Source organism: Phyllopteryx taeniolatus, chromosome 13, assembly GCF_024500385.1.
Source record: "Phyllopteryx taeniolatus isolate TA_2022b chromosome 13, UOR_Ptae_1.2, whole genome shotgun sequence".
Classification (NCBI taxonomy): Eukaryota; Metazoa; Chordata; class Actinopteri; order Syngnathiformes; family Syngnathidae; genus Phyllopteryx; species Phyllopteryx taeniolatus.
The window spans coordinates 3008095-3025877 of NC_084514.1; the positions used below are offsets into that span (position 1 = coordinate 3008095).

At 40.0% G+C, this 17783-nt stretch overlaps 1 protein-coding gene across 3 annotated transcripts in view; it reads right to left on the reverse strand.

The window, feature by feature from the left end:
* Positions 1-17783, reverse strand: part of mboat2a (membrane bound O-acyltransferase domain containing 2a) — a 55895-nt gene that overhangs the window by 18117 nt on the left and 19995 nt on the right. For 2 of the 3 annotated variants that reach the window (XM_061795669.1, XM_061795670.1), the window contains exons 2-3: positions 9131-9276; positions 3024-3101 (exon numbers count right to left, since the gene is read on the reverse strand). In XM_061795669.1, the coding sequence (XP_061651653.1) occupies positions 3024-3101; positions 9131-9276 (224 nt within the window). The remainder of the gene's footprint in view (positions 1-3023; positions 3102-9130; positions 9277-17783) is intronic. The other variant, XM_061795671.1, reaches the window with a different exon arrangement.

The following is a 17783-nucleotide window of genomic DNA, read 5'->3' on the forward strand; positions in this document are numbered from 1 at the left end:
TGCATCAAAAACTCGAGCACAGGCCAGAATACTAAAAACTGAAACATGGTCTGAAATTAGAATTGTCATTTTTTTCATGTCCTGCAACACTACATAATGATTTCTTATGGAATAAGGCAAAAGCTTGACAGTAAGAAATACTGCAATATGTTTAAAAATGTATCTGACCGCTAGTCAATTAAGAGTTGGAGTGAATTCTCCTTTTGTGTCAGTGCCAGGACAAGAAATATTTGCATTATTTGCGCTTGCTCTCATTAACCAGCAGATAGCGCTGTATGCCACACTTGGAACATAAAAGTGTTCCAGAACATTCTGCTACACACACAGTATATAAAACAGGTGAACTGTCAAAGATGGAAAAGGGAGTGGCGCAGTGAGAGTGGGAATGCCATGAAACACGATGCCTTGAATTGCGAACAAAGCATTCGTCTTCAGTCTCGAGTTGTGTTGGGTCAGGTTCACACTCAAAAGTCATTTCCATAGTGCAAAAAAAAGGAGCTTTTAGCAGCTGCATGAAGCTGTCACACTGCATTCACGCCGAGTGACTGAATGAAAATCTTAAGGACGACTGCACTCAATTTGACTTTGGTCAGGGCAATAGTGTCCTTGTAGTCCGTGTAGTGTTCTAAAAGTTGTGGAGCAGTCACATAAGGGAAGGGTTAAGGGAGGCAACTGCAAGTTGTTAACTTTCTTAATCCACTTCATCTTTTCTTGGCAGTCATGTGTTTAGAAGCAGTGCAAGTCTGGAGGGTGTGGAGGACGTCTGACAAAAAAGGAATTGGATAGCAATGGAGTGAAATTTGTCAGGGAGGAGTTTTGTAAAACACTTCCATTTTTCCCCAAATAGGGGGGTATACACACCAATTTTTAACATCTTAACCGATTTTAAAAAATGTGACAGATCTCACACATGATAAGGAAAAACCAAATCAGCACGCCACATACATGACGATAGATATCACCACAGACAATTGTGACTCTATTCCCCCAAAGCAGATGTCCATTGTAGTGCCAAGACTGACCTATGAGAGGCAGCATAATGCCACAGGTCATCCAAAGGATTTGCTGATTATAAATATTGAACAGGTTTAACCAGTGGTGGTTTCTGGCATGCGCATCACGTTCGGACGCACAGAGCAACATTTATGGGGGCGTCAACACACCCCAAAATAAAGAGAAACTGCAAAGAAATTCGTATGGGGTCGTTTTCACCCTCTTGTGGGGTCACCCTCTGTAGAAGAGATGCAGGGTGGTAAGCTTAAATAGATTGATGTAATGGGGGAGCAGATATCATAGGACATAACAGACAATTGTGCATCATGGAAGCCAAGATGACAACACTTTTGAAATAATTTAACAATCTATTCCTCAACATAAAAGAAAAAAAGCCCAAATTATTGCAATTAGGCTCCCTTTAAGTTTTTTTCATTTGTGCAATGCAAAATGTGTTTTTTTAATTCTCTGTTTCCATCCATTTTCTGTACCACCTATCCTCACCAGTGTCATGGGCATGCCAGAGCCTATCCCAGCTATCTTTCGGCAAGAACTGGTCCCTGAACTGGTCGCCAGCCAATCGCAGGGCACATATAAACATGGTATTTGGTTTAACATACAATTTAACATATGATTCTCGACCCAGTTTCCAAGCAGATCAGGGAGAGAGAAAAAAAACCTCTAAAGACACACCATACTAGTTCTGGTCGATTAATCGATTTGATAAAGGATGTTTTTTTTTTTTTCCTCAATTTGATGATTTAATTTATTCAGGATCGTGTTTACATTTTAACAAAAAGATTTTTTTTTTTTTTAAAAAGAAAAAAGAAAAAAAAAACATTTTCCTATTATCTGTAAAGAAAAAAAAAATTATTTCAAATATTAGTTTATGCAAGTTAATAATTGGGGGGGGGGGTTACTTGCTGGAAATGCTTGTTTGGTATTTATTATTGTCATTGTAATTAGCGTTCTTATATATAAGTGAAAAGCAAAAAAAAATACAAATCTAAAAATAGGAAATTATATTTTTGTATTAAAAAAAAAAAAAAAAAAACCTACACACCACAGGATAATCACTCAGGAGGATACATTTTTACAGACATCAGACAATAGGACTTTTGGTGGGGTTGAACGGAAGGGGGGGGGGTAAATTGGCCCTATTATTGTGATGTGTGTAACCCACTTTACTCCCACGCAAGGTCACAGTAGAGTCAATCTCAGCCTGCCACGACAATAATACCTCATTTGTTATGCAAAGACAACCCACGCCTGTGGGTTGAAGACCCTCGGCAAACACGAGGATGTCTGTGCATCCTGCCACAGTGCTTGTGGCCCCGAGCAGAACTTTGACACCGACATTGCGGCAAAGGTGGATTGACTTGGTCGAAGCTGCAGGATAATACGTTACGAATATGAAAGAGTATGTCGCATCACAACGTACAAACCCCTACCGTAGCGCAACAACATTTTAGAAACACCAATCAGTAAACTACACTACCTTCACATGACAGTCGCAATAATAAGCATCATTCAAAATACCACTCTGCCTCCTCTACCGCTTGCTCTTGTAGTGTATCTTATTCGATTGAGTAGGTATAACTTATAAACCGAAGGATACACATCCAGGGATGCGTCATATTGCTTCCTTCATTCAACATGATCCGGTTCTTTGTTTTAGGTTATGGTCACACTGAGTCCTTTATCAGAGCAGCTGCTTTGGTGAAAAAATATTTTGTTTGCATCTATTTTCAGTGCTCAGCCCACAGGGAAACATTGTCTGTTTACACCTGCACTTCTAACCTTGAATCCTGGCATCAAAGCGCGCTTGCTTGTGTGTGTATCCTGATGAGCCACGATCACACAGATGTAGGCCTAAGGGCAGAATCATTGTCATCGTAACCCTAGCTCGTACGCCTCAAACAGAGCCAGACAAACAATCGCAGACGGTCAATACTACTACGCTGACGCTGAGCTTGCTTGTCGTGCACTGTGCGGCCATTTCTGCAGGCAAAAAGGCTAGAAGCTCTTACTTGTGCATGCGCTCCAGGCCGGCAAAGACGATCACGCTGTAGGACAAACCGCTCTGCACCAGGAAATGAAGGGAATACCTGGGGAAAACGACAGTGTAAATATGATATACATGTGACAATATTTCCTTTATCAACCATGGGGAAAACTAACAACCGATTGTTATATATATATATATATATATATATATATATATATATATATATATATATATATATATATATATTAAATAATACAGCATTTTATTCCTAAAAGTACTGTATATCTAATATATTTGTTGTTGGCTATTAACGTTAATTTGCAGTTTCAACATTAAAACTGCAATTAAATCAAGGGGAAAAAAACTGTACCTAAATAACGATTGAATTAAAATGTATTGCAAAAAAAGTGAAACAGAAATTATACCTAAATGTTGAAAAACTCTTGTTAAAGATTAGATGCAAACGTATTAAATTCTTAAATCATGTCTTATTGCTAAATAAAAACTGAACTCTAAATATGTACTGTGCTTGAAAAGTAAAAATTGTACAATACAGTTTTTCCTTAACATAAATTTGATGTGATTTATTTTCACATACAACAAGAGGGAGCCCACATACCACTAGTGGTACTCATTCCACACTTTGAGAGTCACTGGCCTAGTAGATTTAGTGTAGGACATATTTGGGACACCCTGCATTTGTAATCGCATGGGAGAATCTCTCTTAAAATGTTCTGAACTCCCGTTTTCACTCCAGTATTGTATTGTATTGAGCAGAATAGGTCTGCATGTATATAGACCTTATCTCACATCCGATTGTTCTTCTATATACCACAAACTAAAAGAATGAATGAACAGTATTTATGCTGGTTGCAGTCAAATAGTGCACTGAATTGCTTCAAGATACTATCAATTAACAAACAATTCCACACAATTGAAATTATTCTCATTATTGTGGTACACCCTTTACCAAATATCTGACAAAATATGTTTCATGGAAATTATCAGCTATTAAGAGTCCTTCTACATTCCTCATCTTTAATAAGTTTTACACATTGAGTAAATTGGCAGCAATAATCATCATCAATGGACACTATTTACTAGTGGGTGTTTAATTGAACTGGGTTGCAATGGTTTATCTTTCTTTACAGCAGGTTCTACATATGAGGGATTAAGTAATCACCCAAATGGCACTTGAAACAGCATAGAACCCGCCAACCAACCACTAAACCTAATAAATAGCCTGGCTTATTTATATGGCAACCAACCAAACACCTTGGATGAACTAGAACAGAAATTGTGAACCAGGCCCTCTCTCTGGTGCAAAATCAGTGACCGTTGACTAACAAATGTTCTTCCGGATGAATGGACAAACGTTGCCACAGACACACTCGATCATCATGGAGAAGGTCTTGCCAGAAGAGTGGAATTTGCCATCAATTGCTGTCCCACTTCACAAATTTAATAGTCCAGTCATCAAAGTGACAGGCAATTACAGCACTGTAAAGTAAAAGTGTCTTACAACAAGAAAGTATGACACAGCATTTGCAGGAAATCATACTGTTCTTCCAAACTGCTATTTTCTGTAATCTCCCGCTTCGTTATCTGTGACTGACACAAAAATGAGGAAATTACGCTTCATCAAAGCAGTCAGGCCATCTGCCATGTGGCTTTTACAACCCTAAATGTGTCGTATCCAGTCACAGGATAGCAACCGGCACCTCATTATGTTAATATCCACCCATACATTTTTTTATTTACCGCTTATCCTGTTCATTGTTGCGGGTGAGCTGCAGCCTATTTCAGCTAACTCCGTCCGGGGAAGTCAACAATTCTTAATCGTAGGTCTTCTGAGAGCTATGTTGAGCGAAGCAAGGCATTGTCCACATCAGGCAATTTTTCTTGACAAGAGACAATTCTAAACTGGTGTGCCTTCTAATGGACAGAGCAACTTTAAGCCACACCTTCAACCTTGTCTCATTGAATGGACCCCAGGTTGGCTCGCACCTAAGTCTGATTAGCGTCACCTACATGTTATTTTCAATAGATATATGGAAAAAAGAATTGTTTGTGTGGTATTACTTTACGCAGACTCCGTTTATTCTTGTGATTTAGCTGAAGATCAGATCACAATTCTAAAGGGGTCGCATACTTTTTACTCCCACTGTATGTGTTTTTGAACAGACAAACATATGGTTACATGTGTATATGTGAATGGACAGACCGTTGTGAGATGCTACTAACAATTGTAGCAGAGAAAAACAACTTAAGTAGCCTCAAAGGGTCAATAAACATCTTGGTGGAGCGGTCCATTATAAAAGTCAAACTTGTAGCACAGTCTGATTATTATTATTAGACTTTACACCGATTTTATCGGGCTGATCGGCTTTAATGTCATAATTCGCCGATCCGATCAATGACGTCATTGATTGGCTCCGCAAAAGACATTTACTCCGCATCGCCGCGTGCACAGTAAATTTGAATCCAAAAGCTACTTTATTTTTAGCCTTGTCGCGTGTCTTTTGACGTAGTACTGTAAATATCTGAAGGCCAATGAAGTTATTTATTTTTAAAAAAACAACAACAAAAAACATGCCGGCGCTGTGGGACAGACAACACGTCTGAGACAGACAACACGTAATGCCCGGATCAAACTACAAGTCAAATTTGCTCTTTCACGATTGCACTATGTCAGACTACTGCAATAAAATCTCCGATATCACCGCATCCCGTTTTTTACAATCATTTGGCTTTATCTTGTCAACTCAAATGCGACCGGATACACGCGTTACCGTGGCGACGACAACAAGAGTGGCACGCACCGACGGTATTATAAGGACAAAATGGGGAAAAAAACGTGTGTTTGTGGTCACCGGTGCTCAGGATAGGAGAGGACGTTCGTTTAAGGCTTGCTTGAGGTATGTTCACGTACTTTGAATCCGATACGGCACACGGGCAGGCAATAAAATGTTATGTAGCCTAGCAAGCTACTGCTAGCACGAACAGTTGGACGCAAACATGCCGCCGTTCTGTTGAATCATGCTCTAAAGTTTTGGTGTGGGTGAAGTAATTTAATTAAAAATAAAGTAATTTAATTACAGTAAGTTAGCACCCATTATTTCTGTCATGTTGTAATGGTGGTTTCACCTTACTAATTAGAATACACGATCTGACTAGAGCAGTGATTTCCAACCTTTATGGAGCCAAGGAACATATTTTACAATTGAAAAATCTCATGGCACACCAACAAACAAAAATGTCACAAAAAGTGGATACATTAATTAATGTATTTACTTCCTGCCATCTAATAGAAGACCGTGCATTTGTTCTGTCTGTCACTATGCCTCACTGGGATAAATTGAGGAAGAAAGATACATTATGTATTGTAAATATAATTTTTTGAGCAATTAAGTACACAAGTTTATACAGAAAATGAACAGGTCATTTAAATAAACACATTCCTCCATCTTGTGATCAGATCGGTGATCGGTTATCGTTTTTTTAAACTCGCTGATCGGCCCCAAAAATCCTGATCGTGTAAAGCCTAATAATTATAGTGACTATATAGGTTTGGAGGGTCTTAGCTTACAACCAATGTAATAATCAACAATAGTGTGTACAGTATAAAGAGCGATTCTGCTATACGGGTTGGGTATGCAAATACTTGATTTACCTGTGCAATGTCAATAAGACAAATGCAAGGGCATATACTCTTAAGACATGCATTAAGAAAGTTGAATTGGTGGTACTATAAGCATTATCTGACTACCTCAGAAAGTGTAGTTGTAATTTATACAGTATATTTGCTAAGTAAACTGACTCGTGCTTGCTCTCTAAAGCCTACTAGGATACAGCAATGTATCCGGGATTATAGCCTATTAATGTAGCAAATAACATTGGCGAGCATGCTTTCAACGACATAAACTTTGTGTATTGATCCATTTGAGACGAACCAGCTGCCATGACTTTGTGAAATGGACAATAGGATTTTTCATTTATTTTATTTTTTGAAACATAGTGAAAGTGCTGTCGCCTTTATTTATTGAATTTCCTAGCAGCGACCACCCAAACTGTATATTTAATTACATGTACTCTTTATGACACAGGGTCACCTTTCACTCACGGACAAGTTCCTCTTTTGCTGTTGAGATTTTCCATGATTGTGACAGCACTGTTTCACTCTGTTCCCTGACTAATTCAGTGTATTGCGTGTATGTACTTTGCTGTTTTGCTATTTAAAATATAGATTTAAAATATGTAAGGGTATCGTACTGGTTTGTATTGTTAATGAACAAGAGAATGTGTATTAATAAAAGATTTGGCCGAAATTGCTAAATTAGTTACGATAATCGTGTTGAATTATTACCTCCACTAAGAAGGTAATGTTGCTCAGTTGACTCTGTGTTCGGTATTTGTGTTATTTTATGGCAGCAAAAAAAAGATGTGGACTTGCTTGTTTGTTGCTTGGCAGAAATCTGCATAAAATCGATATTGATATTGAATACCTGAAACTTACATTGCCCGTGATCATCATATTTTTTTTTTAATTCTAAAAAGGGGTTTATGGTGCAACCCCAGGGGGCAGAAAATAGCTTAGATTACTTTGTCTCCCCGCTCCATGTCAGTGCCATTATACAAATCAGTGACCCGGAAACAAAACTGGAAGAATGAAATTTTTTTTTAAGGCAACAGTGACAGGACAGTGACTGCGTGTAGGGTATTTAGGGACCACATTGTCAAATTTAACACCTGACACTAATTTATCCCGCTTTGTTGCACTGAACGGAATTAACTGCTTTCACACCGTCTTCCGGGTAGTATCAGAGGCGCTTTCAGACAGAACTCACCAAAGCAATGACATTTTCCATGTGCGTTCACACAGTCGTTGCAGCTTGCCCTATTAAGATAATTAGAAGAGCGTCAATTGCTTCAACGCAAAGGGATGTGGGCATTGGCACTAGAGTGTTCAAACCCAGACTGGTTGCGGGTGCTGGTGTTCCGCCTCTGACAGTACGTCAGAATCCACCAAATTTCTGGGTCGAGAAATTCAAACCCCCATTCTGCATTGGTTCCTTACACACAGGACGGAGAGCCGATAGAAAGGCGCAAAAAAAGACGCCTTTCATGGTCAGTGTGTAAGGCGATACACTGTCTGGGGAAGTTTTCTTTATACGTCACACCAGATTAGGCGATGCTGTGTTGCTATGTGAAAACACTCATAGTTGTGGAGTTATCAGTTATGTTTGTCACTGCAAGTTGACGTTTACTATAAAAGTGACACATAAAACCAAAGAGTATTACACATTGAATAGTTTAACTTCAAAATGTTCAACTCAATCATGTAATTTCCTCTAACAAAACTCTGATAGGTTAATGGTAATATGTAAGGCTAACTGGCTCACAGAAATTAGCATAGAAGTTACGCTAATTATAAACCTTCAAACAAATGCTATTTAAACACACACGGACTTAGAAACAGAGCATACAACAATACTCACAGGAATATATTATCTCTGCTCTGTGGAAAAAGCAGCCTTTGCTGGAGTGTAGTTAGGGACCTTCTCTGTCCCTTTTTCATGCTCTTATTATGTTTCGACCTTAGTTGCCCGGCATGTTGCAGCCCAACGCGGTACTAAACTGAAGATGCGCAACTCTGAATTCGGACTTGCCTGTATACTGTACAAACCCGCTTAAAAAAATCCATGATGTAGCGTGGGCGCGAATGGCGATATAGCGGGGGAACACTGTAAAAGAAGCTATTGTCTGTCATTCATTGATGCAGTTGTATTGATCATACTTTAATGCAAAACTTAATACTCATACTATTTTGTGCACAAGCGCGCACACGCACGCACGCACACACTGTGGCACTCTCCCAGAGGCGTTGTTAGTTTGTCTATTCAAGGGCGATAGCGTTCTACTTGGGTAGATCTGGTACAACACAATCGATCTAGTTGCATTGGCTAAGACAACAATGAACTAGTCATCGACGACCAAGCTTACCTGAAACACTATTAGAGAACGCTCAGTGTTGATTCAGTTGTTTGTTTGAAGGAAGGGAGGAATAAAGGAAAGAAGAAAGGAAGCTAAAGAATAGCATGCATTTTACATCAGGAGAGACTGACTCACCAGCCAAAGCAGAAGAGAGCCAAGTAGAAGCCCAGCAGAGTGGCCACAACATGTCTGACGAAGGGACTGGTCTTACTCGGGTGGAGGTAGAGACGGAACCACACGGCCATGAGCAGCGCAAACAACTGGCATGCCACAAAGTTAACCTGCATGGGGAAGCACAACATGACATTTTTAGACAGTCACCATCCATCCAATCCATCCATTTTCCGTACCGCTTTATCCTCACAAGGGTCGCGGGCGTGCTGGAGCCTATCCCAGCCATCTTCGGGCGAGAGGCGGGGTACACCCCGAACTGGTCGCCAACCAATCATATAATGAGGAAAACAGGGAGATATATTTGATATATTTAACTTGCATTTTAGCTTCATTTGTTAAACTGCTACTGTCATATCAATGACAGGCTGAAACAAACTGAAATAAACCTCATGTATACATCATGTTCTACATAAAAATTTAATGTGCGGAGTCTTGAAATAATATGAGTTAAAGGACCAAATTAGCTCCTAAGTAAACTAGTAAACTCAAGCCTTTGTAGCTAGCTAGTGGCTAACCAGGATCTAGCATGCTAACTACAGCCCACAAGAAAATGTCTTCTTTTTGTAATATGATGTTATAAATGACATTACAAAGCACGCTGGATTCGCTGCTTTAGTATTCTCATACAGTGGTACCTTGACTTAAAAGGTTAATTAGTTCCATGACCAATCACGTAACTCAATTTATTCGTAGCCTACAGCAAATAAATTTTTAGAATGCCATTAATCTGTTCCAGCTTTTTAATAATAAAAATAAAAGCACCGCAATTTTCTTTTCTGTTTTTAAAGAAGAAAAATAGCACTGTATTGTATAAAAATATAATAAAACATGAGCTGAAGTCAGGTTGGGCCACCTTGGCCGGTGTGTGAGCGTCTGGGCGCGAGTTGTGGGCTACAGCAGCTCCTTGCGAGGGTTCTCTTATTTGTGTGTAACACCATTTATACCACTGTATTTGCATCATTCTGTAAGCTGTGTGGAATTGATTGTTGATCAACATCTTGATTCAGTCGAAGAAGAATGGAGTGTACTACGTGGCTGAGAAGTGCTGCTGATTCTGTCTCAACTACGTGTAGTTTGCTGTCTAAAGAAGATCGACAAGATGTCAGCTATAGGGAGTTTAGCTACATCCATGGAGACCTCCGCTATTGCACAACACCTTCAGACACAGGTACATTTTAGCGGGACATTGAAGACACATGCCACTTTTTGCAATCGGCACTACGCCGAATCATGCCAATGTGCCATTATTTCCCTGCCCCTAATTTACATCCAGTTCCCATACAGATCTCACCCACAAGCCAAAATGAAACAAGGGTTTCCCAATAATAGTTGGAGTCATAGACTGCAGGCACATGTCAATTAAAGCCCCATCACACAAAGTAGACTTTACACCGATCTGATCAGCTTGATCGGTATCGGTTGATAATTAGCTAGTGCTAGCACTAATGGTTGTAACATTCCACCGTTCTGCCAAATCATGCTCTAAAGTTTCGGTATGTGTGTAGTGATTTAATTACAATAATTTAATTACAGTAAATTAGCATCCATTATTTCTGTCCTTATGGACAGATATAATGGATGCTAATGGATGGATGCTACACCTTATGGACATCATGCTATAACAGAAAGTACCAATGTATGGAACATAGCCTTAGTTGACATTGGACTCAGGCTTGGACTAAAATCGTAAACCAAGAGCTGTAAAATCTTAGCTAAATCACGATGTAATACGAGACTACATGTAGACTACATCCTTCGGCTGGCCTGGGAGCGCCTCGGGATCTCCCCGGAAGAGCTGGATGAAGTGGCTGGGGAGAGGGTGTGGGTGTCCCTGCTAAAGCTACTGCCCCCGCGACCCGACCTCGGATAAGCGGTAGAAAATGGATGGGTGGATGGATGGACGATGTAATACACAGTAAACATCAGTAGACACTCATCCGATAAAAAGCCAACATGCTCGTTTGATGTCCCACTCACTGGCAGCACAATGGCACGCTGGTAAATATAGGTCATGCAAATAGATCTGTCTGGCTGGTACGCAGAGAAAGTGTAGACACACCACAAACGCCATCCATTATCTATGCTTCCTGCATGATTCATGAGGGTGCCAGTGAGACAGATATAGCCTCAAATGCATACATCAGGTCCTCCAACCACATAGGAAAGTGAATACAAGGGATCATGACCATAGAAGAAGGTTGGGCAAACTTTTGGGCTCAAGCTCCACATTTGGTTTTGCAAACTGACAGATTGACCACATACAAATTGTCCAATGTACTGGATATATATCTATTTTTTTAATTCTAATATTTTTTTTTTTCATTGTGTGATGTATAATGATTTTTGTTGTAATAAAATAACCATTCATTCGTCTTCCGTTCCGCTTATCCTCACTAGGGTCGCGGGCGTGCTGGAGCCTATCTCAGCTATCTTCGGGCGAGAGGCGGAGTACACCCTGAACTGGTTGCCAGCCAATCGCAGGGCACATATAACCAATTGTAAGAAAAAAATGGCCAAATCAATGCATCAGATCATTTAACTATTTCAGGACTCTTGATAATGTAAATGCTTGGTGGGGTGGATTAAAGAACAGAGTGGACCGTATGTGGCCCGAGGACCGTACTTTACCCACACTTGCCTTGCACTATCGGGGGGAAATCACCATTACACCTACAAGAAGTGAAAATGAAGGAACATTTACAGCTCAAATGCTTTCAGTCACCTAGGAAGCCTTTTTTTTTTATACAAAATTTGGGATTGTGTCTGCAGGAACTTTTCTCCACAGAAGATTCCCCACCACCCACAAAGTAGTAAATTAGTAACCAAATAATAGTTTGTATGAGGAAAACCCAAGATTCTGAGTGAAATTTGTTGTGAAATTGTTATTATCTTAACCAACACTTATAATTTAACCGCCACAACTATCATGGGATTAGCACCTTTTCTGGCCGTTATTGTTGTAAATGTATGCACACAGAAAATTAGGTCATTGTTACTTGTTCCGCACAGTACTCAGCCAATCAAATTTAGAGCAGCTTTGCAAGTGGAGCAAGTGGGTGTGTGCGAGAAATAGTGATGAAAAAATATTCGGCAATAATTGATCATGCATACAATATAACATGATCAGGACGTCCGCTGGAAGACAGTTTCTTTAACGTTTAATTGACCCCTGCTGTAGGCCAAACCAGGATTGATTAATTAATTGATTAAGGGGTGTTTCCAGTTTAGCAGGTGGTAATTGTTGTACTGTTATATGGCACCAGGAAAAATTAGGAAGACAAGGGCAATCAAGCATGAGAATCGAAATTAAAAGGCTCTCTGTTGTATTCACATTAAGGAAATCTCTCCTTTTCAAAAAGGTATGTTCAGGTAGTATTTTCATGCTATTTGCTAATGCATATGATTCATAGGCAGCTGGATGTCAATAAAAGGTTGTGCATATTGACTGGCAGCTACATCCATTATTCTGCCTAAAATAGATCCTGCCTCACCTCTCAGGGCTAAAAATAAAACCTGGCCTCAGTAATAAACAAATCCCATCATCTGACCCTTCTAGCAACCTCCTCTCTTGTCAGCTCCACAGTGTGTTTTCCAAACACAAAGCTTTGAAACTCATTTCACACTTTGATTATTACAGGCTGCGCTTTTCCACACACAACTGGTTGGTCTTACCGAAAGCCAGCAACTTGCTTGCTGGAATATTCACTGTCGGCTCACACGCCCTCAACACCAAGGCAAAAGAAGCAGTAGGTGTCAAATAGTTTGATCTGTTTGCATGACAAACAAATAGTTCATGAATGCACGCATGTTTGCGGGCATGCCCTCTGCCCTCTACATCAATAAAAGACCTGCCAGTAAGTCTGCATAATAAATCAAAGAAGTGCAGTCTACACAAGTAGGTGTTTCCTTAAACAGGAACTTAAGGGGTTGGAAGACAAAAGAGGCAAATGCTGAGAAACTTGAACTTGCAAGTTTGAAGTCAGAGCCCCTCCCAAGGTAGCGGCATGTTGCACTGCAAGAAAGGAATGTCAAGTGGTGGACAGGGAGGAAGTGACGGAAGAACTGCATTGTTTAAGGTAACAGCCAAGTGGAATTGAGTGAAAGCAGAGTGAAAGTTCAGGCATGGACAAGAAACTCTTAAGTGGAATTCTTCCCATGAGCCTGGTCGATTTGTTTGGATTTAAAAACATAATTCCCATTGCAAACACTGGAAATAGAAATAATCTGGTCATAAAAACTTTATTAACAGTAGGTAAAAACAATAAAACTTAATTTTAGTGACAAATGCGTGATCTGGCATATTTGCAACACCACTCATTCAAAACAATTACTTGAGTATCTTGATTTATTCCATTACAGAAATCCCTCACTATATCGCGCTTCGTTTATTGCCGATTCAAATGCATCCAGGTTGGCATGTCTACAACAATTTTGAAGTTTGGAGTATAAGCGGTACAGAAAATGGATGGATGGATGGCCCAGAACCACAAGCTCTGTTGCTATTCTGTTCATCTGTTTTTCTTTCAGTGAAACAACACAAAGCTATAGTATGTAACATTTGCCGCCCCCAAGCTCAAATTCTGCATTAAAACAAAAGAACAGAGCCGTTACTTCATTATGACATAGCAAATTCATGTCATGCCCCATATATCTGATTCTACAACAACATTTTGTTTTGAAAGACCTGCATCATTTCTGTGCCCTCATTTGAAGAGCGCCACCAACCAGGCCAGCGCGGGAAATTAATAGGGCATTCACTCAAAATAAAAATAGTGGCTTGGGTGAAAATGACTTTTTCACAAAAAAAGTTGTGGATTATAGCTTTAATGTTTAATTGTTAAGACGATTGTTGGCAAGGTACTAGTTTATACGAAACTAATTCAGAAGATCCTTCTATGTGGTGGTTTCATCGGCTGCAGGTGCCTCTGCAACCACAGTAATTCACAAAACCAATCACAATGTGTTATGGTGACTGATAAGAACAAATGTGCAACTTTGCATCATTTGTGCAAGCTTTCACTTCGATTGCATCACACGCAATGACAAACAATATAGTCGTAACGTGCACAGGGTTTGTTAAAATGCAACATGAAAGCCATTCCAGTGCGTCCATCAACACGTGTCTCGTACATTAGTGAATACACATTTTGCAAGTGTCTGTGTTTCTTCCTTCATAATACATGGATCCCTTTTTTGATTATTGATCCACTCTGAAAACACAACCTGGGCTTCGATACTAGCACTGTTTCAGATGGGAAGCTTGAACAGTGGCACCGCAGGGAGGTTTGTCAGGCATTCCAAAATGAGAACACAGAGAGAAATTTGTATTTTAGAGACAGGCCACCATCTGATCTGAGTGGACAGATGGTTAGTAGTAGGGCAGAGGGTCTTGAAGTCCATAACCATTGTCTGTCTTAACAAAACAAAAAACTGAACGTTGGGTAATTAGGGTGGGGCGACAGGGTAGCTTTCAATGGTTGCCTTATGCAAAACTCAACTAACTTGAAAAGGACAACTCAAAGCAAATACAAAATGATAATTGAGGTTGGGTCAAATTTGGAACATTGTTTTGCAGTGATTGTGGATGATAGTAGACTAATAAACTGAGTTCTCGCCTACGGTTCATAAGCTTCATCTGAGAAAATTCATGTTTGTTCTGTTTTTCGGTTATTCTCTATCGACCAATTGATGGACTGCAGTGTGTGTGTGTCTCGCTCCATTGTGGTCTGTATCAAATGAAAGGGTATCAAAAAGTATGGATCAGTTCTGAGGCATCATACTGTAACTCACTGGAGAAAAGACTCACAAAGCGTTGAGCTGATGATCATCTCATGCAATGCAAAAGACTTTTTGCCCTGGGCGGAGACCTTTATGTGAGGAATATGATCCAATCTGTAAGGACTGTCTTGTGCCGTATTTTCACGATCATAAGGCGCACTTAAAAGTCTTCATTTTTTTCCAAAATGGACGGGGCGCCTTATAATGCGGCGCGCCTTGTGTGTGCACCGAGTTCCAACATCTATAAATGTTGTTGCGTGATGAGCGCTCCGCTTGTCTTCTTTTTGTTTTTAGTATTTCCTGCCAACACGCTGCTTGCACAGAGGAAAAGTGGATGTGGCTGAGGACAGGGGAAGGGGGCGTGAAGTAGGACGCTAAAGCCACGCCCTCAGTTGGTATATAGCGCCGGGGTGTTGTTTTTTTTTTTTAACCGCCCCCCTGAAGGGACTGCTTACTAGAGATCAACAAATGCTCAAGGCACAACATCTGTGACACCCCTTGACATCTCTCTCTGGCTCCATGCCATTGGATCCTGATTGTGCATACTGCAAGTGTTAGTCCGGTGTACTGTATGTTTTCGGGGGCCATTAGTAATGCTTCACATTGCTGTCCCGGGCTCAACTGCCATCTCATGGAACTGAGTGGCAATAACTTCAGGATGTAGTCTGACTCTCGCATTAAGTCGCAAACACGGTGCACTGATCGTTGTTTCTCAATGATTGAATTAATTTTAAATGTCGTAGCTTTAAATGTCGTACCCTTGGTGTACTGTTTTTGTCACATGATATGCCTCAAAGCAACCCTTACAAAACACATGAATGAGATGTATGGGAAAGAAAAGCATGTTTTTACGCATACATTCACCCATCAGGAACCATGAAATAAAAAACCCTGCAAACCGATGCAGAGAGAACCAGAGGTGGCAAAATTACTCACACTCTGTCCTCTGTACAGACACCTGTGTAAAAAATTACAGGTAAAAGTATTGATTCAACTCCTGTACTTAAGTGGGAAAAAATACAGACTCTGTAATGTACTTCAGCACAAAAGTAAAAAGTTTTTGGTTTTTTTTAACTGTCGATTAAAAATAACACCCATTTTGAGAACTTGGCACAACATCAACAAAACTTCTCTCCATAACAAATAGTTTCTTCTTCAGTGCTTGAAATGAAAAAAAATAAAAAATAAATCACACCCCATGCTATTGTTTAAGAGCTTGCTTGCCTTGGCTCAACTTGTATGCTATCAAAACAATATATTCCCATAGCATTGTTAATACTATGAACTGAATAACATTAAATGCTAAATTACCTAAGGATAACAACTGAAACAAATACACCTAACTTCTTTATTACTAAATAGAGAACTTTTGACCAACAGAAGCTTGTTGTTTTTAGGCTAGCACATGACAACACATTCGCCACAAATAATTATTGGAACCGAAAACATCAAACAACTCTCTTAAATAAGAAATTCTCCAAATCTTTTGCCATCATTGTTAATGCCCCCAAGTTCACATTCCTCCATGCTGTCCCTGTGTTTGTCGCCTGTAACACCCCATGATCTCAACTCATCATGATCCCAACCACAGTTGGCTTTAACTATTTACTTTTTTAATGTGGTGTAATTATCCACGGAGGTTGAAAAAGTAACAAATCTATTTTGACAAAATAAGAAGTAGAAATTTAAGATCAGTTTTGACATGTAGGGAGTACAAATAAAAAGTCCGAAAAAGAAATAATTACAGTAGGTACACATAGCTGAAAAGCTACTTAAGTGCAGTACTGGAGAGGACACACCAACAGGAGATCATTCTTGCATTCCCCTCATCCTCTTTATAACAGATGTATGTATCAGTGAGATATGGATGGGAGGCGCGAGACAGCATGCGTATGTCTTGATGGGTAGCAGGCGCCAGTTAGCGATTAGCGCTTAAAGGCAATACAGTAAGCTCTGAGGCAGTTCCTCCTGGCAGAGGCGGTACAGCGATGTGCAACATTTAGCCTGATACACTGACTGGCAGCGGGAGAGGGAGAGGGAGAGGGAGGAGGAAGTCAGAGCCAGTGCAAGTGGGAGAGAGATAAGCCAGCTTCCTGAGGTTCATTACTGATTCAAATACAGTGTGTGCGTGCCTATTAATACATATACAGTATGTGTGAGAAACAGTATGCTCCTCGAGGCATCTGTGCTTCTCCACACCTCACCTAAATTCTCCCATGCCCACTTGTCATTTTTAACTTCTTCTTCCCACTCTGCTTCACCTGCAGTGCATCGCTCTCCTCCCTCAGCGAGGCTTTTTATGGTCAGGTGAAGAGTTGCAAACCGAGAGCAGAGACATAGCGAGGGAAGGAAAAGGCGGGGTGGTTTTACTAGGATGGCCATTTTCTTGTGGTCCTCTTTCCATAAAAAGTTTCAAAGCATTATGAATACAGTGCTGACGAGATTCATTTGTTCTACGACCAAGCTCGTTACTCAATTTACACTTATAGCAAATTTTCCCCATTCAAAATAACAGAAATGCTACTAATCTGTTCCAGCCAGGTTAAAGTAAGCCATTTTAAAAGAAAAAGAAAAACTTTTTTGTCCAGAGACACGGTAGCAAAAACGCATCAGACAAAACGCGCCAGCGTCCTCTCATACCGGTTCGATAGATAGTTTTCAAATAATCAAATTGGATTTTTCATTAGTTGGACTATTATTTCGGGATAATACAAGGAGTAACGATTGGATTGTGATTTGCTTGTCATTCGTTACTGTCAATACAAATAGCGAATGGAGTTTTAGAATGCAAGTACTAGTAATTAGTAATTAAAAGGTATAAAACCAGTTTATTTCT